General features: G+C 40.4%; 1 protein-coding gene across 13 annotated transcripts in view; it reads right to left on the reverse strand.

The window, feature by feature from the left end:
- Positions 1–22,359, reverse strand: part of cacna1g (calcium channel, voltage-dependent, T type, alpha 1G subunit) — a 183,307-nt gene that overhangs the window by 66,616 nt on the left and 94,332 nt on the right. For all 13 annotated transcript variants that reach the window (XM_053854153.1, XM_053854164.1, XM_053854157.1 and 10 more), the window contains exons 5-10: positions 20,475–20,572; positions 8,629–8,788; positions 6,114–6,408; positions 4,852–4,944; positions 3,915–4,779; positions 1,765–2,165 (exon numbers count right to left, since the gene is read on the reverse strand). In XM_053854153.1, coding sequence (XP_053710128.1) covers positions 1,765–2,165; positions 3,915–4,779; positions 4,852–4,944; positions 6,114–6,408; positions 8,629–8,788; positions 20,475–20,572 — 1,912 coding nt within the window. The remainder of the gene's footprint in view (positions 1–1,764; positions 2,166–3,914; positions 4,780–4,851; positions 4,945–6,113; positions 6,409–8,628; positions 8,789–20,474; positions 20,573–22,359) is intronic.

The raw sequence follows: 22,359 nt of genomic DNA on the forward strand, positions 1-22,359 counted from the left end.
AGATAGCCAGCATGAGTAAAATGAAATGACAGTGACTTGTCTGTCACACTAACTTTTAACAGCTCCTATCCAAGGCAAAGCGAAAAAGCATCGAGATAGTGGAGGCGTGTCAAGACGACCGACAATAAGTTTCATATTTCACTGACTGATCAGTTTGAGCCGCGCAGAAGATCCAACCCACGCAAAATTCCACCTCATCTCAAAGCCGTGGTTCAAAAAAGTGCACACACTTACAAATCTGTGGCAGCAAACTTGGCTAGAGGACGTATGGAAAGGGAAACCCAGCCGATCATCCATGTGGACGAAATTAGAAACACAAACTGAGCCTCAGGGAAACTCTCTTGCTATTGGATGTCGTTTGATATTCAATCAATAAACTGTCTCAGGAAAGTTCTCAGCAGTCAGGCTGGAGACTACTGGGATCTGGTTTATCCGTACTTAGCAGTCAACGGAGGGATGAAGGGTAAAGCAAGACAAGAGAGAGGAGCGGGGAAATTAAAAACAAAAGCAGCAAAGTGAATAATGTGAGAGCTCAGAGGAGGAACGGGGCAGATTAAGAAAATACAGAGGGGAAGAGGAGGAACAAAGTGCAGCAGGCTGGAAAAATAGAAGAAACAAAAGCAAAGAGCTATAAAACTGTGTGTGCTTGTGTGTTCGCTGTGTAAGTGCGCTGAGACTAAGGATATCTGACATCTGGTTGTGTTTATAAGCATTGGGTCACAGGCCTAAAGTAACCTCAGAAAGCCTGGCCACACTTCATCCCCATACCTCCGTACACACGAACAATACCTGTCTCCCAAAGTTTACTTGCTCAGTAAAACTTTTGTTGGAACCAGATTTGCCAGAAACACAATCGCCTCAAACTCTAGTTTGGCGAGACTTAAGTACCAACACTTGAGGAAAAGACATCTGCATGTGAGAAAATAAAATGATGTCAATAGACTGTTATGAGTATTAATAAAATGAAGTTTGTTTTAGTGTATAAGGCTGGACATCATTTGCACTTGGCTGTCTGTCACAGAAAAAAGAAGAACACTATTTTAGATTTTAACTGCTTCTGGGAATTTTGGCAAACTACTATAAATTTGATTTAATATTTCTGCGCATTCAGTCAGTTCTGCTCTCAGGTAACATTTTTGCTGCTACAAAAACAACTTCAAAGACAAGTGAATCGCACTAGAATGATCATTACTGCATATTTTTCTTGTAATACATTCAAACATTCAATTAAATAACTAGCAGGTATTAATTGTTTTTTTTTTTTTCCATGGAACATTCCTCAGTGCACCCAGGAGCACCAGGCTGTACAATGTGATGTCCATGATGAAGTAAACTAAAGCAGATGAAATGAAGGTCAGAAAAGTGAAAAAAAAAAAAAAAAATCACTAAAGCACTTCAACCCTGATGTTTATACTTATGTACGATAATTCTAGCACTAATATTTTAATGTGATTACAATTAATAACACATCAAACTTTTAAATAATGAGCTTTTTTAAATGAATACAATTTGAACAGTTTGTTTTGTTCAATACTCTTTGATGGCTTTTTTCAGTTCGTTGTTTGGCATCATTTAGTTACATTTACTTTTTTAAAGTGTCATAAGCATTAATATTATGAGCCTTTATATATAGTAAATATATGACAGTATGTAAACAGTAAATTCGAATAAACTACTTAATACCGTCCAACCTCAAAACACAGCTAAATTAGAAAAATGAAACAATAATCATAATAATAATAATAATAAACGTCTTTTACTCACCTGTTCGTGGTACTCAATGCCCATGCTCAGTGTATTGATCAGGATTGCGATCATAATACCACGGCCAAAGTACTTGCTGTCCACGATCTTCCTGAAGGTGTCGCACACCAGCCTCCAAAAGTGAACCACCTTGGCAGCAGTTTTGCCCATGCTCCGGTGCTTCTTCCAGCCGTGACGGCTGTCTCTTCTATCCTTACGTTGGAGGTCCTGATTAAATTCATACACTCCCTCGCTGTCAGAGTCACCAGGTGTCTCGTTGCCCTCATGGCCACCTTCCAATTCGTTGGCAAGGAGCTTGGCGCAGTATGGGCAGTTCTCCGGGTCCATTGTTGATGCGTTGAAATCTACAGCTGCACTCGTGCCGGTGAGGTCATGTGCTGACAGCTGGTAGGAAAGCTGGGCTGCAACGGTGTGAAGAAAAAGAGGAATTACACAGGGAAATTATATATATATATATATATATATATATATATATATACATATATATATCTCTACAGTGGTACATCGGTTCTCGACCACAATCCGTACCAGACGGCCGTTCGAGAAGCGATTTGTTTGAAATCCGAATCGATTTTTCCCATTACAATGAATGGAAAAAGAAATAATGCGTTCCAAGCCTTAAAATAGTCTTTTGTAGGAGTGAATGTAGGGTGTCTGCTGCAGGTGGCTGTTCCTCTATGTGTGTGGCCGCTGCATGTGGGAGGGGTTGCCGAGTGAGTGACGTCTCTCCAGAAGTGAAGAGGTGCCCGGTGCGTGTCCAGCTCTGAATGTGCGCTTCTGTGAAGTTTGGCTGTGACAAAGTCATAAACCAAGTAACGCTCTGTCCCAGACTCGCCTCATCCCTGTCCCAGCTCCAACTAGCGTTCGAGTTCTGGATTTTCGTTCGAAATCCAAAGCAAAAAAATCTTGAATTTTTTGTTCAAACACTGATTTGTTCGAAGTCCGCGACTTACGAAAACCGAGGTACCATTGTGTATATATATATATATATATATATATATATATATATATATATATATATATATATATATATATATATATATACCTATATATATATATATATATACAGCAACCGACAGTCATGTTAGGGTTTTGACCTTGCAATGTGTTCCCCAGGCCGTATGTATCTTTGCTGAGTGCACTGCTCAAAATAGAAAGCCTGGCTGAATCAACAAGCGCTGGCAGGTCGCTACGACATGATTCATTAGCATTTATTGAGCGTAATTACACTGTAGTATGAAGGGAAACATTTTAAGGAACCATGATGAATTGAAGGCCAACATAGGCGGATCAATCACGGAGCTCGAAGAACAGAGATTGTCCAATGCCATTATGGAACACCACATTTCATTATAGTCACACAGCTAGCATGATCAATCACTGCTAAGCACTGTGTTGCATATCTCTGCTTTCACAATATATTCCACAGAATATTAATCTAATATTATGCTAAATAATGCTATCAAAATGATACCATTGATAGAACTGAAGCCAAGTACCAAGTGATGAGGACATCATGGGCAGTTCATGATCAGGGTGATCCGCAAACCTGCCGATATAGTACGCTGAGAGAATTGCATTCTCTTAAGTAATAATACTATATTATATTAATATTATTAAATAAATAACATCTTGGCTCACAAAATAGGTAATTCATTCACTGCAATTGTTCAGTAAATGGTGAATCATAAATGCAATTGAATACATTACATTGAATAAATGTCTGTGGTAGAATAGAATAAAATGAAAATGGCAAACGGTTAAAATAAGAATAACTGTTCACCTAACAAAACGAAACACCTAAGTTTTTCATCTTCGTCATGTTTGTAATGTAGCTCAAAATCATGATATACTGTATATATATATATATATATATATATATATAAAGATATATATAAAGATATATATATATATAAAGATATATATATATATAGTGCGCCAGTTAGTGATGTTGATGTTGTCATTGATATATAGTAATGTTAGCACCATTGTATTGCAGTATACAGTCCAACAAGTCCAGTATATGTATTTTTCTCATAACTGGTACTGTTTACAAGTCTGTGAAAATCGATGTATTGGAAATATTGGGAAATTGGATCAACTGCTTGACAGCATGACTCCAGTTGTTAGAGTGATGAAAACATGCTGACCTGTGGGGCTGTGTGTGTCAACCATGCTCATCCCTTTCCCCAGAGGCATAGGTGGGATGTTGAGGTTGTAGCTGTAGTTTGTCAGGGTGCTTGTAGCGACGCTCCCCCGTCTCGATTCTTCCAGGGCTCTGGCCTGAAGTGTGGGATAGTTCTTGGGTCCAGGTGCAGCAAAGGGTACTGAGTTCCTCTTCATGGGCCTGGACAATGGGGTGGGAGCAAGGGTCATTGGGCCAGATGTTGGGTATAAGCTTGTGTTTGACGGTGTATGATGGAGAGTTTCTGGAAAGAAGACACTCAGGGTAGAATTGGTTTCTCCGAGCACTGGATTCAACAAGACCGCCAAATTTGCATCAGACGAGGTGGCCATTGCGGAAAGTTGCGGCAGGGCTGATGTTCCTCCATTGTTGTTGTGGGAAAGAGCCTCCATATCTGCGCCTCCACTATTTCCACGACCTCTCAAGCTTCCATTCCCCAGATGATAATGATGGTGGTGGAGGTGAAGGTGGTGTGCCATGTGATGCACTGATACAGATCCCAGTCTAGACGAGACCCGCCTTCTCCTCTGGCTGAGGTTTCGTTGAGGTTCCGTTGCTGGAGGGGAGGCGGCAACATTGAGACCTGCATGGCGGGCTAAGAACCTATAAAGGTGCGCCACCTGTCTGGCGCTTTTTCGGATGATGTGGACAAGGTATTTGAGCAACTCATCGTAGCAAGAGCCAGGCTCGGAGAGGGAAGCGAGCGTGCTGGCGTTGGACAGGTATCGCACTCGCTGCTCCTTCATCAGCTGGCTTTCCCTTTCTTTGGTCTCGGAAAACTGAGTTGCAATAACTACCAGGCACAGATTGATCATGAAGAATGAGCCAATCTAAAAAAAGACCAAGGGGAAACTTACAGAAAAAAGCACTGTTTTACTCAATTACTTTGACATGGTACTTACGATGATGAGGAGAATGAAGTAGATAAAGTTGTAGAAAGAATGAGCATCCATCACAAAGTACATGATGTCGACCCAGCCCTCCAGAGTGATCACCTAAGCAGCCCAGAAGAAACACAGAGGAATCAGTCAGGAGGATGCCATGCCATACTACATGCCACTGTGTCAGCAGACCACTAATCCCTGAGCGTGTCTCTTGTGTGCATTACCCTACACAACCGAACCACAGTGACATCCCGTCTTAAGGGGAAACTCATCCCAAATCTGCCTTTCATTCCCTGAAATTACCCTTCTGGACCAGACAAATGAACAGCCCAACAGAGGCTTTACAGATCATGGAGCGATAGCAAACAAATGGTGTGGAAAACTGAGGCGGTGATACTGTGGGGTGGCACTGACAACCCCCATAATCCCATGGAGCCATTTTCTTCAGTACGCCTGCTCCTGAAAATTAAGCCGTCCCTTTTGTCTGCATCCTGTAAAGCGGCCCACTCGCTGTGTATGTGCAGCAAAATGACTTGTCTTAAAATAAACTACTTACAAGTTTGTACTTATAAGTTGGACAGAAGCCACCCAAGGACACATTTTATATCGCCTATATAAATAAAATAAATCAAACAAGTTTTCTTCTGAAAAGCATTTTCACCACTTGAATATAGGAGCATGGGAGAGACCAGTGCAAGTACAACGGTCTAACATACACAAATCCTGAAAACAAATGTTCCTTGTAAGTTGCGCTAGTTCAACCATTGTAGTGGGTCATGAGTTCAGTGTTACTCATGAGTCAATATTGTACTCCATTATGCCAATTTCTAATGTCATCTGTCAAATTATCTTTCAGTTATAAGACATATAGTCTATTCCTATTTTTGTTGATCACTTATTTATTAATTATTAATTTACCTATTTAATTTACCTATTTATTAACTATTTATTTATTATTTATCAATTTATATAATTTATTATCTATTTTAATTATTATTCATTCATTTATTTCATTCATTTCGAATCGAATCGAATCGAATCGAATCAAATCAAATCAAATCAAATCGAATCGAATCGAATCTATTGCAAAGGACATTTTAGTACAGTAACTGCATTGACTTATTCCACTTGCTGTGCCTATATTGGTTTTTATTTGATTTTATTTGATTTTTTGGGAGAATTGACTGACTTGAGAGTGAGAATTGATTTTTTTTACTTTACTGATTTGAATATTATCAAGCCTTGAGCTACAAATAGTCTAAGGAATTTGCCAGTTTCACCTGAAAAATTGCGATCCAAGCATAGCAGATGTTGTCGAAGTTGATGGCCCCTTTGAAAGGGTTGACGTGGCCAGCGGAGCAGTTGATGTAGTATTGGTTCCAGTTGACACAAGTGGTGTTGTCAGTGTTGTTGTACGAATCTTTGTCCAGGCTGCATTGAACGCCAGCATCATCAAACAGCTTGGGCACAGAGTTGCAGTCCCTCATGCCGTTTTCTCGGGACTGAGAGCAGATGAAGGGGTTCTCGTCATCGTTTTCTGTGTGGTAGTACTTCTCCCGCTCAACAGACAGGGGACTGTAGGATCAGAGGTCAAAAAGAGGGTGAAATGCATTTCACCCACACTTGCAGTGAGAAACTGGTGGAAGAAAAAAAATGCTTGCACAGAAGCAAAAGTGATCTCTGTGTCTCTACATCAACAAAAGCCAAAAGGAAGTTAATTTCTTGTGCTTGACAAACCATTATCACATATATATTTTTGTAATGACTGAATGCTTGAGATTTCAGTCAACAAAATGTGGTCGCAGGAATCCAATATGAACCAATCAGAAAAAGACATTTAGAAATTTAGACATTTAGTGACACCTAGTTAGTAGCCATTGACAGTATTTACAACATCATGTTATTGGAAAAATATGCTCAATTCAGTAACTGGATCACTTTTAGGAAACTTTTTTTGTGTCATTTTGCATATGTGACGCCCATTTTACGATGGGCATTAAATTAGCTTTCGTTTCTCCCCAGCTGCTGGAACTACATGAGCAGCTGGAGAACATCTGGTGAGATTTTAAACAGACATACAATGTTAAGTTATGTTTGACAAGTTAACAGCATGTCTTCATTCTGTTTTTTTTTTTTTTTATGAGCACAACGGTGCATTTATTCATTCTTTGGACAGACCTATAACTCTAGACTGCATTGGTTGTAATGCAACATCGTCTCGGCTATTCCTGTGATAAAAAAGCCAGAGCCAAAATAAAAGCCTGCAGGTTTTACATTGAATTCTGAAAAGAAATTGCAAGCTGATAGTGTTAATTAACCCGGCAGCAGGTTAAAGAAACTCATTAGGAAAGGCAGCTGCGAGTGAGTTTTCAGAAGGTGGCATCACTACCCGTACCATACAGCATCCTTTGTCTTCCACAAGGAAGGCTTATAATCCAATAAAGATACAACTCAAATGTAAAAAAGGCTGATATGCTAAAGTCTGCATATTAACTTAAAGTAAGTTGAGAATTGAGGCGCATGTTTTAATATGTTAGCAAAATGCCTTCAGTAACGGTAACTAAACCTTCGTCTTTATCGACACAAAAGGTTACGAGTATAAATAACTACAAAAATTGATGATGATCACAGCAAAATCTGCAGGCTCATCACATCATTGCGCACGGACGACATTACATCAGAGTGAGGAGTCATAAATCCTGCCAAGCGTTTGAGCCAGGATCACACAGGCAGCATGAATAAGTCATACATGCTCACAGTCTTTCTCATTATCCAGGTGCTGGCGCTCATACATCACAGTGATGAGATGATATCATGGCTGAACTCAATGGCCACGCGATTTGCCTGAGAGCAGTCTATAAGGTCAAGGTTTTGCCATCTCCATTCAATGCGGCCTTTTCATGAACTTACCGTTTTTAGTTAGAAGGGTTTTGCATTGGTCGATGGGAAGTCAGTCAGGAAATAGAGAAAAACTGAAGGAGAGAAAACTGGATCTATGTGCTTTCCATTTAATAAGGACATTTTCAGCCCGAAATTTTGGGGAATTGTTGACCCCAATTGTGGTTCCAGTTGAGTATTATAAAAATAAATGAATGAAGTAAAAAGGTATCAAGACTTAAATTTAAATTAGTGTCTTAATGTTGTGACAGCCTGTAAAAAAGGAATTCAAATACTTACAATCCAGGTTGAAGGTGCACCTTTTTAATAATGTTACTGTTTTTCCTCAGCTCTTTTAAAATAATTTTTTATTATTTATATTTTTGATGCATGGACAGCAAAGTAATAATTTCATTGTGCAGGGAAACATGTTTCTTATACTGTGACTTTTGAACTTGAACTTAACTTAAACTTACGTTCCTATGTTCTCTATTTTATTCTTTATCTTTCTTTTGCCCGGTTGTGTTTATGCTGTGTCTATACATTGGACTACAAAAAAGGATAACTCGGGAAAGCAAAGAACAGACACTTGGTTCGACACGTTGGTCATTTTGAAGGTAAACATCGACAAACTGACACAACCTTGCATTTGAAATTGAACCACAACTTAACAAAACTACCCAAAAAAAAGTTACATTTAGGTCGGCTTACAGATGTAGCTCAGACTCAGATTGAAGTTGTGTCTCATATTTTGCGTCCAGCTGTGGTGGTTGAAACTGCCTCACTCTTATATCACTTTGGAATGGCCTTTGTCCTCTGGCAAAGCTAGTTGAAGGAGGTGGATCTAAGGAACCTTGGCCTTTCCTCATTATACTGTACTTCTGTAGCAAACAAGAAACAAAAAGCCACCAAACTTACAAAGAGAAGTTGTCCTCCACAAAGCAGCGATTTCGGAGCAGACCAGCCCAAAGTTGGACGCCCACTATGCCGAATATGAAGAAGACAAAGAAGCAGAGAAGCAGCACGTTGCCCAGCATGGGCAAGGTGTCCAGCAGTAGTGTGACCAGAATCCGCATATCTGAAAGGAGAAGCCATCAAGGTCAGCATCAAAGACCACAGCACAAAATGGTAGGAGTTCACAAGATACGTAATATGAGCTGGTGAAAATGTGTTAACCCTTGTTAGAAAGGATCAGCAAGTTCTTTAGTTTATTTATTAATTTTTTTATGATGTATATATGACTTAGTTTCACATTGCCACCGACATTCTATGCTGAAATCTAAAAAAAAAAAAAATGCAAATTTCTATTCTATCTGTGTGAGTTCTTTCATCTCAGATGTCGTTCATACCCATCGTCTTCTCCATCTCTCTACTTCGGGTCCCCATGGGCGACACTCTAAAAGTCGTAAATTACAGAGGCAGGCATCAATAATGAGGATCATGTTTCTGAACAGGGCCTGTTTGGAGTAATCTGAGAGGTCTGCATGAAGCACTGAAAGCTCTTGAGAAGCAGAGGTGACACAGGAAATGGCCAAGAAAGCTGGAGACTAGCAACTGAGGTGGACGTTGGTAAATAATCATGATCAAAAGTTTTATCAGACAGCTTGGAAGCACATGTTCTCAGAGCACCGTGTTATTGAGAGACATGTGACAGCCTGAGCTTGTACTGAGAGATAATGGGATTTTTGGATAGCACGGTGGAGGAGTCAGTGTGTCTCATGCTTGCATGAATGCGGGATGTGCTTTGGATGGATTTCATTTTTCTACAGCCCTCGTGGTGTGTAGAACACGATTAGCAATGTTTACCAGGTTCAGCAAAAATGAAAATCATTGTATTCATTTGTTGCCATTATGAGTCTCAAGCTTTTTTTCTTTCTTTTATTTTTATTTAAAACTTTGGTCTGCAAACACGACAATATTCCCACCGTACGGACAATAGTAGAATGTGTTCCCACATTGCAGGGTTCAGACAAAAGTATAAATCCTCACACAAAAGTTGTGTAGTAATGGATGATTCAATTTTTTTTAGTCCTCACTTTGTCCTTCATCAACTACTGGTCAGACTTATTGGAAGAGTATATGTTTTCTTTGGAAAGCCACGTGAAAAAGCCTCGCATATAGGATGGATTTATTTATTTTTATTTCATTTTTTTGTATCAGGACTTGGATTAAAAGCCCTTGGAATGTTTAAAAAAACAACAACAAACAAACAAACAGAATGGCAGTGCTGTCTGTTGGTCCTGAGCATGATTGTAGCTGTTATCAAGAGTCAGAATTAAACACAGATAAGCACATATTTCTTTCGTTCCTGTTAAATGCTCATGTTTATATGAGAATTGACATCTTCATATCGGGGACTGCATTCCAAAACACACACACACGCCTGGCACTTGGTTAAGGCAGATGTGTTTTATTCCAAAGTGAGTTAAAGTCAGCACATTTTGAAAAGAAAAAAAAAAAAAAAAACTTTGTTCCGTGAGACTTCTTTACAGTTCAGAATCAACCCCTGAAGACCAGAGCTCTGTGTTTCTGAACTCTGACATGCCAAACAGTATCCAGAACTTTTCACGTTTGAAGATGCTCTCTATTATTCAGTTATTTTCTCATGTGGGTACACCCTGTGCAAAAATAAGATAGTGGTGTTGACAGGTGGAGAAACACAAGGCGACTTTTAAAGAGGCGCTAAGGACAAACGCACAGTGAGGCGGGGACAAAAAAACAAACAAAAAAAAAAACAATAGAAGACAGAACTAAGGATGAGTGACAGTGGGGAACATCTGCTGGGTTTCCATCCTTATTTTCAGAGCAAGTTGAACAACGTGAATAGATAATCTCGACTGAGGACTGACAGCAGTCAAAACAACCAAGTATTGAAAGAACGTCAAACAAGGTTTACGGGGGAAAAATAAATATTTTGTAGTTGTTATATGAACGCACCCTCATTATGCACAGTTTGCGACTGAATTGCTTGCGTACACAACCGCAGAGCAAAATCTGGGGGCAGAAAGAAACTTGTTTGATGCGAACACGGCAAAAGGCTACGGTACATTAGAGTGAGGAAGAGAAATATCACCAACAGGATACACAAGAAGCACATGAAGGTCCTGTTTGTCCTTTGTTAGGACATGTGCTGTTTTCACCAACTGATAAATAAAAGTACTCGGGCTACCCAGGCATCAGATTAAAAAAAAAAAAAACCTCCAGCAGTAATTTTATTCCTCATTTTATTCTCTCTGGTCATTACCGGGCAGAACCACAGTGAGTGATGGGAAGCTCTGACTATACAACTTAAGAGTATTTCCATCAAATGATTGCACTGCTTGTGAAATGTGCTGAAGTGGTAAGAAGACACTAAAGTGGCTGAGTTAGTGACATCAGTTCGGATTAGGGTCAAAGGCTGATTTCACATGCTGCCGTTTACCACCAAGATGTTGGAAGCGTGAAAGCTTAGCTCGAAAAGTCTCTTTAGCTGGTATTCAAACATCTGACACCGAAAAAAGAGAGAGGAGTGCTCTGCTATTCTTAGTTATATAAGAAGTCAAACCCAGGGTGAGGCGACACACTCGGAAACGTTGTAAAATTCTTCTTTTTTTTAGTCACTCAAAAAACTGGGGTCAGCTTTCAATTCGGAAGGAAATTTCAAATATGAAGTAATGAGTATGACTCATAATGTCCCCATCTAATTCCCCTCCGGCATAAAGCGCTAGTGTGACCATTTAGCCAGTGAAATCACAAGCATGAACATGTGCAGTACGAGAAGTTTGGAGCCTCACACATCATTTTCCGGCTGGATAGGACAATGCACCACACCTGATGTTCATCATTGTCAGAGCTACTGATTCCATGTAGGATCATACTACATGAACTCCTCCTTTAGCTACCCTACTGTTACACTTTTACCCCCAGTGATTTCCACCACTTCTAACCAGGCTGAAAAGAACCCTTCGGTGGCAAAGATTTGCGCTATGGAGGGTTGGTTTGGTGACCAAGAGGAGGAGTTTACTTATCTGGAATTAATGACTAGCAAACAAGGTGTGCAGTTGGAAAGGACATTGAAAAATAAGCAAATATCTAACTCTCTGTGAGTAAGCCTCGAAACATTTTGATATCCCCCTGTAAGAGTAGTGCAGCAGGGTTTGTTACTCCTGTGAGCCAAGTTTTACATTTATTCGTCCAAGGAACCGGTCGTTGAAACCAGCCAGCCTCCGATCGTGTTTGCATCCGCCGCGTGCCATCTCCAGACAGGGTGGGGGTCACACATCAGTGACCGCAGGTATCTGTCAGACAACGCTTCATTACTGTTCAATGAGAACAGATGCACAAATCGTGATTTGCCAGTGTGGGTTTGAAATATCTTCCAAATTTTGGCCCAAAAATGCAAACATTTTATCACATTCTAGAGCGATTAATGCAGCCCTAGTTGGCACCCATGAAAAGGAGCATTGATCAGGGTCTTCCTGGTCCTGGTTCGTGCTTGGTGAGTCCCATTTGTGACAATGTCCGAACAAGGCACTGCCATTGGTGGAACTCAATGCTCAATTTATGGGTTAAATCTCAGCATTTACCTTTGGATTTAAGGAAACATTTGATATTGTTTGAGTTACTATCTGAAACTGAAAGTACTAGGTGATAACTACACACTTTGTCCCGAGTTCATCAAGTAGCAAGTATGTCCTAAGCTTCTGAGTCAGGCCTACTTAGCCTTGACTCCAAAGTTCAGTCAAGCTTCAACAACTTTTGTAGATGTTATAATGGTCACTATGAGCTGTCTGGTTGTAGACACAAAGTAGTTTTAATTGTCAAGTTGCATTGCCTGTGACATTAAGAATCTTCTTTGGATGTTTGTTGCTCCAAAGAGAGTCATTGAAGCGACTGATGAAGTGACAAGCAGATGACCGAGTGCCTCCTCTACCTCCTTTTGACTCCTACCCCTTTATAAAGTTGCTCTCTTCTTAGAATCAAACTGAAGGAGAACTTAATTTATTCAGGCTCTGCGGTATCCCCCTCAATTTTCAGCAAGACAGACAAAGACAGAGTAATTACAGCATGTCAACTGGCTGATTAGCTGAAGTGATAAATATTCATTGTTAACTTCACGAAGACTTTAAGAGGAAGAACCCTGGATAACAGACGATTCATCGATTTCACTTTGGATCAGATGGGCAGACATCCACAAGTGCAAGGCAAATCTGTCGCCGACAACTTCAAGAACTGACAATCAATCCACTGAACCGTTCCCAACCCGAGCTGTGTGCTCATTCGACATTTCATATTCGATAACAATCATCTCTTTCCCGCCTGCCTGCCCTCTCTAACCTCCCTGTAGGCGGCCACTCCATACCACGGTGGCTGGCAGGCGGGGGAATGTTTGCCAGGTTAGGCAGCCATCTGTAGTCAGGCACATTAGGTCTGTTTCCTCTGCTCTACGATGCCGGTCCAAGTTTGACCCGGCCAGGCTTGTAATCCCTGTACTGTCAAATAATGGGCTTTCTCAGTCAAGAGCCAGGGTACACGCACCTGTGGCCCATCTAAGACAGATGGAAAGAAACCCAAAACAGTCATTCCAAAAATTTAAAAGATGCAAGTGACCAGGAAAAAAAAGTACAAGTCAGAAAATGAAACAAATAATGGAGAACAAACTCATTACTGTACATCCATTGGGTTATTTGAGGTTACTTACAGTACTTTTGAGTGCAGCCGATCGAATCACGAGAGAGTGGTACTGAAAATCTATACAGATGCTGTATTCCTGATTGAATTTTCTTTTTTGTTCACAACTGTTTTAATTGTTAAGGGAATATGTTTTCAAGAATCTGACACAGACAGAGGAGCGGTATCACTTTTGTAAGTTGTTGTGTTGGTTAAATTGTCTTTTCAGTATTAAACGACCAAATAAGAATCACTATCAACTTATTCAGGCTAAAAACAGTGCTCCCAAAACACTGTTAAGCTTTCATAACTTTTTTTTGGAAAAAAATACAAAGATAAAAAATAATTTAAAGAAATGAAAATAATAAATTTCCCAGTGTACTAAGCAAGCACTAGTTACTATATACGAATCCAAAATGAAATATAGAAAACAAGTCTAAACTGTTTATGATCAGAAATTCATCATGTTGGCTGGCTGGAAGTAGTGAAGTCTAGTAGTAGTATCTGGCCCGGAAACCTTCTAGTTGAGGTATAACTAGGGATGACCCATTGGGCAGAGCAAGGCCACACTGGAGCAAGTCTGCCTCTACGTTGTTGCCGTACCCCTTGGAAGAGTGGGTAGTGGGGGCTTCTTTGCTTTAACTGAATTTACCTCCAGATCAGAACGAATCCATTGTGCATTGTTCCTGTCACACAACATGCCAAGGCGGACTGAAACAAAAAGGAGAGCCACTGAAAAAAAAAACTGAACCAAAGTGATGCATCTGCTAAAGCAGTGTGAAGAGGCTTTGTCACAGACTTGTGGAGTTTTATCATTCATGGGACCTTGAAAGTTGTTGAGCCTTGGCTTCTGAGAATGTTTTTCATTTAACTTTTGGATAAAATAATTTTTACATGCCCACTTGTTTTTTGTAGCTGTCGCTCCATTTAAAACAGCAGGTCTTAACAATTAACAACTTATGTGGGTTGTTCCTCACTACGGTCGCTTCACACACAGCCAAAGTTTACTTAATATGATTTCATGAGCCTAAAAGTTATCAATCCCCTTGAATTAGAAGGTTGAAGGTCCACGAGAATAGGGTTTCTCACTGGAGACATTGTGTCTGGGGGGATGGTGGGAGTAAAATGAGGTATGTGCAGAAAGTGAGTGACTGTGTTTTCTTCTACTCTGTACCCATTTAACACCATTTAGAGGTCAGGTTTTCACAGCTACACAAATAAACCTAATCTATTTCAGACCAATGTGGTGTGTTGCGTGTATTTGTACATTCATCCAAGAATACAAAACACTTTAATGAACACATGCCTTTCTTTTTGTTGAGTAAAATTTTTCCCTTCTTTGAACACAGAAAGGAAGAGACAAAAACCTTCCATTTAAACTATCGACTGATTTGGTCTGCAAGTCAGCATTTCCCACAATATCCACTTCGATCAAGACTTCGGGGAAGAGCTTTGCTATGCGTCCTCATACACCTCAGGAAATTCACAGCAGGCCTGCAACCGATCAAAGAGCCTTTTATAGTGAAGGTGAAGTGCACGGTATACAGTGACTCTGTATGAGTTGAAAGAAAGTGTTACGGCAACAAAAACTGAGGATTCCCCAGGATTCTTATCTACAGTAAGACATATTTCCTCATATTCATCACGACTTTCCTTCTTCCTTAACTTATTTGCATGAGCCAGAGTGACTATGAATGCAGGAAGGCATAAAAGGCATAAAGACAAATATTAATTATTGTGTGTCTGTCTTGGTGAATGAATGAATGTTTAGTCCAATCGCTAATGGATTTGAGTTCATTTAAAATTAGCATTACATTTAAATTGCTTCTGATACATCACATACAGTGTTGCCGACATTTTAAGACATTGAAGCAAGTCTTAAAATGCAGGTGAGCTGAACAAAGTGCAAGTGAAATGATGCCTAGTGATGTTTTTTTTTCAGTGGCCCAAGGCCTTTATTTCTCTTTCTGCAAACAAGTTCATGATGTGTCTGCCATGTATGTCAGTGATGGCTCTAATATAAGCAACACAACCCATAGTTCGCGGGGCAAATAGGAAGTACAGTGGTGTCTCCACAATTCACAGCTATGCTTTTTATTTATTTGCCTTTTGTGGACAGCTGGTAGATAGAACATACAATCACAGAATGAACATACTGGACAATGTTAGCTCACAGTTGAGGTTTTTTGGCAATGTAAACTTCCTGTCTCACAGAGTCATCACATTCTGCTAGATATTTCATCTCCTTACAGTAACAGAAGTCAAAGTTAATGGAAAGCTGAATCTAAGGCCACCTCTGACAATAGCAGCAAGATCTTTAATTCGAGAGGAGAGTTAAAGCTGCCATTGTGTCCCATGGCACAAGCTCATTGGACATTGGAGGTCAGCGCCACAAATGTTGCTTGTCCATCATTCTGGCAACTTATTTTTAAATTATTATTTTATTTTTTGCTTGACATTAGGGCAGAAACATACTAGTTACCTGAATGCAACTGTATATACAACGTTCTATGTAGGTTAAGTTAGGTAACTTTATTGTCAAATATGCTACAGTACAAGACATACATACATACATTGTACATACAGTACACAGCCCTCTAACAGACGTTGCTATTGGTTTATTCCTTATAAAGCATTGTCTTTGACCTGAAAGACTTATATACTCTCTGGATGGTAAAAACAACTGTTTGCATTACTTTTGAAGGAACTGAGGTTAAAGCTATACAGACACAGTCTTAAGGATATTGCATGACTTAAATCTTACTAAAACCACACACTCTCACACACAAAAGTGGAAGCCATAATCGATTCTAACTTGGCAGAGGAAACTAATTGACTTGCATAAAAGGATTTTCATTCCATTGTAGTTTGTCATGTAATTGCAGCGTCCTAACCCTAGTGAGGTGGCTATAACAGGTTTACTCATCTTTAATCAGAGCGGCACTTTAGAGAAGCACTTTTTCATATTGTGAGATTTATCAGCGAGTTCAACATTTATATTTATTTAATATGTGCATGATGTGTGGATGGTGGTGAGGGAATGGTCTAAACAGGCAGTTACACAGGCGGTGAAAACTGCCACAATGACAGTCGACAAAGCTCACTGATGCAGCTATGAACTGAAGATTTAATGTCACCTGTCTAGTTTGCACCTGATGAAATACCTCACCTGGCTCCATTTTCATTAAACATCAATACTTACCGCCACATGGCTGGGACTGCTGCGATTTAGTGGCCTGCATTGAACGTGATTTATGCGCTTGTTGGAAGTGACAGTCCATTATCATCTACATGTGGGGTAGAAGACGACACACTCAAACCCTCCTATGTGTGATTCATACTAGAAATGGATTGTCTTTATTCAAGCAGCTGCCTTTCCAGAGTACCTTTGTTTATCAGTGCACTGCAGAATTTAACGGCTATTTTAATGTCAGCCACCTGATTTATTTAAATGCTCATCACGAGTGTTTTTGTACAGTATAAAGGATGCGGCATTATGCATGACACTCATTGAAAGTGGTTTCCCCAGGTATTTATGCTGTAATACGTAATCACATTCAGGTCTCAGCTAAACCTGAGAGGAGATACTAAAATGTGTACAAGTTATGGCGAAAAAAATCAAAACTTAAAGGTGACAAAATAAAGATGTTGTCCAGCACAACATGAAGTGAAACAGATTTAGAGTACGGTATTTCCTACTTTTGCAACAAGGCAGCAAGTACATGGATTTTTACAGGCTAAAGAGCTTCATACTGCCAAAATATTGAGCTCCGTCACACCACACAAGGACATTTCATTGACCTTAAAGCGCTCAAAATGTTGTTTTCGTCTGTGTGTCCATAGCTCCACCAACAGAGCAAAACTTGTGAGTGTGCTGTCGGAAATTGGGACACATGGGCGAAAACAGTGCATTAATGGCACTCCAATGTAAATAAAAGATGTGAGGAGTTCTTGATTCAAGTTCAGAACAACAAGTTTGTTTCATCAGTTAGTCTCAATGCTGCACCCTGTTTTCGAAAACTAAATTTATCATCATATCATCATTTTGAAGCCAGTAGCACCACTGACCTTCTACGGCTCAGACAGCACCACTGCACCTGAGGCTTATAGACCAGTGCGGCCTATGTATGAACAAGATCTATTTTCCTTCTTAAATTCAGTGGGTAATTAGCTGCTAAATGTTAAAACTAGAGACAAATAAACAGCAAAAACTCCTTTCCTAATTGACACATTGGAATTACAATTACAATTTTCTAAAACATGATGAATGTTGAGACTTTGTTGTGACAGAAAACAAGCCACTGCAGATCATTTCAAATCGACTTGGTCTGTCACGCTGCTAAAGAACAAAAGTAATAGGTGTCTGGTATTCTAAAACAACAGGAGATTCCAACTGTACAGTTGGAACCTCAGTCATAATGCACACATTTAGAACTTGACCAATCTGACACCACCTTGTCATATGCCAGAATGTCAGAGAGCAAAATTATAATCAGTTTTTCACCTCTTTATTACTATGTTCACCACCCAAGCTTCCACTTCTGAGTAATGAAAGATTGATAAATGTCGTAGTTGCTGCCAAAATTGAGCCTCAGAAATAGGCTCTTCCACAAACATCCCCACCCAGAGCTACGATGAGTGCTACAAGCCGCCATAAAGGACTTTATTGGACGTCGGAAGGGATGAAGACAGATACCCGTGAGTACACAAATGGCTCCACAGAATGGTCGATCAGCTCACTTGTTGTTCAACCCAAATGACACAACCCCTGCAGCACAAGAATAAGGACAGATGATTCGCAATGATGAACAGTTCTTTGTTCCTGTCTTTCGAAGAAAACTGAATGGTTTAAATGAGTGAATGAATGGGCAAGTGGGTGGGATCATCATGAGCTATGGTCTATTTAAATATGGAAATGGCTTGTGCTGAATTAATTCTCAGGGAGACTGGGAAAGGAGGGCAGAGGAGTTTGAGATTTCACAGCTGATTGCGTCTGTATGGGATGATCAAAAGACCCACCACAGTCAAGTTTGGACAAATGCAGATTCCAACTATCTCTGCAAGCATTCTTGTTCAAAATTTCACGCTTGCTCAAGCAAGCCAGGGCTTCCAGCAAAGAACCCAATCGCAGCTCCTCTGAGAGAATCTCGCCTGGATGTTTGCAGGTTTTACACAGCAATAATACCCAGTTACTTACGGTCTAAAGCAGGGGTCATAAACTGGTCCTCGAAGGGCCGCAGTGGGTCCAGGCTTTTGGTCCAACAAATCAAGAACCTTCTCACCAACCAGGTGTCTTGAGGACTGTAATCTGTAGCTTGTCCGACAGGTGCTGCTTGTTTCAGCTGACACCTGATTCGGTAAACTCTGTGAGCGTGTCAGGTTGGAACAAAAACCTGCACCCATTGCGGCCACTTTGAGATGAGACCCCTGGTTTAAGGACTCACTATCAATGATCAGTATCAATATCTGCACAGAGAAGTTAGTTGAGTTCATATCTGGTGTCATTTTTAACCAGAAAGGGTCTCACAGACATGTATGGTGGCTCTACTACTGGCTTTTCCATTACCATGTGACAATAAAAGGTAATTAGTCATGCCCACCAGCAGGTGGCAGGGCCACTTTCATGCCAACTTGCAAGGTTCCAAAAGAAGAACGCACACACGCTAAAGGGGTGATACAAAGTACCGACAAACAAACACACAGGGTTCACAATTGAAAAAATTTTTTCCTTCAGTGAAAGAGTACATGAAAAAAAGATGTGGATCGGGAGGATGGGCTGTATAAAGCAGAAATCATGAGAGATTTATTTTTCATTTAATTTTTTTCTGGCTGACACCCCACGATTTTAAAGTCCTCTAAGCCAGAAATGTCACATGACAAAGTGAACAGGAAACATTGCAAGAAAACACAACAAGAAAGAGAGAAGAGGACAGGATGACTGTGATCTTGTGTGTTTCAACGTTCACATCCTCAAGAAAAGTCTGTTCAACAATTAAACGTCAGAAACACAAACACTACACGCAGAATGAAAGCGAAATCCTCACATCCCGCACAGGCAACCAAAGGCAGCAGACAGACTGTGATTTACTCCACATGATCCACAGTGCTTTTTGTAGTTCTATTGTCATAAAATCAATAAACATCAACACCTCCCCCAGAGTTTCCTTGTCTCTCAGTCAGCCCCCCAACTCCCACTGTTTGTCTCCTTTGGATCTTGGCAGCATAAAAGCAGGGACTGCTATGTGAACAGTTAAAATGCTTTGGCCATATTCAGAGAACTTAAGTTACATTCAGGTACTACTTTTATGTCATACAGTAACTTCGCTACCCCCCAGCAGGTTTCGCTATTGTTCGCTTTGTAGTGTGCATCAGTCAAGATGGCTATGCCTTTTCCAGTAAATCAAAACAAAGAGAAAGATATAGCGCTTTGTTAGGTATGTGATGTCTATGGGTGACACTTTTGTTTTCTGTCGTCAAATATTCTCCATCACAGTTGAAGCCGGGATCAGTCAGCTCTGCCCATGCATATTTGGAGCTGATTATTGGGATCCATTAAGTCATACAACTCATCTCAGATGTGAGGATCATCTTGGAAGAGAAGAGATTATCAGGCCACCCAAGCCATTATCATTATGCGTGGACCCCACTTAAGGTGAAGCACGCCAACTTCCTTTGGCAACCGCTGAATGCCAAAACACAAAGAAGAAGTAGGCAAGACTGAGGCGCTTACAATGTTGTGGGAACAAGTGTTATGACACTTACCATGTCATATATACCACGGTGTTAAGGGACACTCCAGAATGAGTGCAGGGGTTTTCAAAACGTTCTGTTGTGTTTCCTAGCTGTCACTTTCATTACTTGTCCCTCATTTTTCTTTGTGCAGACCTAACCAGCCTTCATCATTGGCCTTGGTCGCCATCTAAACGTACCACGTAAACGTAATGTAAAGAACCTTCATATGACCTTGGTACTCTGATCCTCTTGAGTCACAGGTCTGCATGCAACCTTAAGCTGAGTCAGCAGGATTCTGCTTTTACCGTGTAGATTATTTCCCTGTGGTGGAGTTTCTTGTCAGCGTTATTTATCTTTTAAGAAAGCAGGTGGTCTGCACTCACTTGGCACGCGGTTGATGGCTCTTAGAGGTCTCAGCACGCGAACTGTCCTCACTGCCGAAAAGCTGACGTTCTGCAGGTTGAGGGAGTACTCCAACATCCTGCAACACACGGGGAGAGAGAAAACAAAGTGAACAGTTGCAGAAAGTGCTTCCCTCGCTAGCACGACATCCCCATTCTTGCTGCGCCGGTAGTAATTAATCCTCTAATGAGCCGGATCATGTTTACATTCTTTTCCTCAGTGATGAGAGCAATAAATGTGTCCTGGCAAAGAAAATGCATTCATTCTAAACGCTTGTTGCAATACAAGTGCTTTGCATGTGTTTGTGCTTGTATATAGAGCGTACATACACGCGATGTTTGTGTGTCTGATAAACACGCGTGTCGTCTCACATGCACCCTTGCACAATCGACCTTCAAAGGAGCCAGCGGCAAACGTCTTTGAAAGTCCACAGCAGCTTGTCACTGAAGGAAGTGGCGGCCATACTGTATGAAAGGCAGCGACTCGGGATAGTCGGAGATGTCCAGATAGAGATAAGCAGATGAAACAAATGGATGTTAGAAGAGCTAATCAAAAGATGATATCTGTAAAGACAATATTTTCCCCTGCTCTTTTTTTGGTGACTGTTTAGCGTTTTCTCTCACAACCTGGCTCTCCATGAGTGTCTGCGTGTGTTGTGTGTGTGTGGAGCAGATGCTGCGCACATGTGCAGCTTGAAGGGGTGTGAAGGAATTCCCTCCTTGAACGGAGTCTGTCATACAAATTCACAACACATGTTTGACTGTATCCGGGTATCTGCTCTCAGGTACAAGAATATTTAAAACAAAGAAAAAAACAGATTCGGACCATTTCACAAAAGTCAGTGGTCCAAAAATAAGACCATCATATTTACAATATTGTTCGTGTTCTGACTGCACAAAGAAGCAAGTAGTTGGCAACAGTAGGGTGGCTGCAAAGACACTTGAAAATCTAAATACTTGAACTCAGTGTGAACATCATTCTTGAGTTCTATTTTCTTATTTTTTATTAAATACAAAATGCCAACATTAAACAAGTTTCAAAAAGCTATTTCGAGAGAGATAAACTCATGTTTGGTCAAAGGGACTCAGGCTGGAGTTCTGTTGTCACACCGAACACTGAGGGCTAAAGGACACATCTGCACTATGTCAGGAGAAAATGCCATCTTTGCACACTAGCGGAACTGAACATTGCGTTAGCGACTTTAGCTGAAATATATGAAACCTACTTGTGGAGTCTTTTTCAAGCTCTCTTACTGTATTTAACACTACCATGGCCTCTCATGCCCTATACTGATGGCAAAGGCAGCCTTCTGCATTGCATGTTGATGTATACACATCAAAAAAACACAACAAAAAAAAAAGTCAGTTCCTATTTATATCTCCTTACGTGGCTCTCTTGTGTTGTTGTAAAAAGCTTTGCCTGGAAGGATAATGAAGTAGGGATGACCTTTGTGCTTTGCCATTCAGGATAACCCTCATCATTTTGCAAGTTAGGATATTGAGTTAGAGATGGCACTGGGCTTTAAATAGCAGTTGACATGTTGTTGCAGATAGAATGAATGGAGCGCCATCCAATGACTTTATTTATTTATTTATTTTTTTATGTCAGATTGCTGCAGAAGGCAGATCACGTAATTCAATTCAAAACTTAATGTGTCAAAATGCAACGCAGAAGGCTGCCTTTGTTGTCGGTATAGGACGCAAAAGTCAGCTTTCCCAAACATCAATGTATTACGCCATGGGAATGAAGAAGGATTACTAACCTATTTAACCAGTATCAAGGTCAAGCAAGAGCTTACAAAACTGGGATGTTCTGTAGTGATCTGAATTTGACAACACCATTTTGATAGATCATGTACTGTATCTA

The sequence above is a fragment of the Synchiropus splendidus genome, chromosome 1, assembly GCF_027744825.2.
Source record: "Synchiropus splendidus isolate RoL2022-P1 chromosome 1, RoL_Sspl_1.0, whole genome shotgun sequence".
In the NCBI taxonomy this organism is placed as follows: Eukaryota; Metazoa; Chordata; class Actinopteri; order Syngnathiformes; family Callionymidae; genus Synchiropus; species Synchiropus splendidus.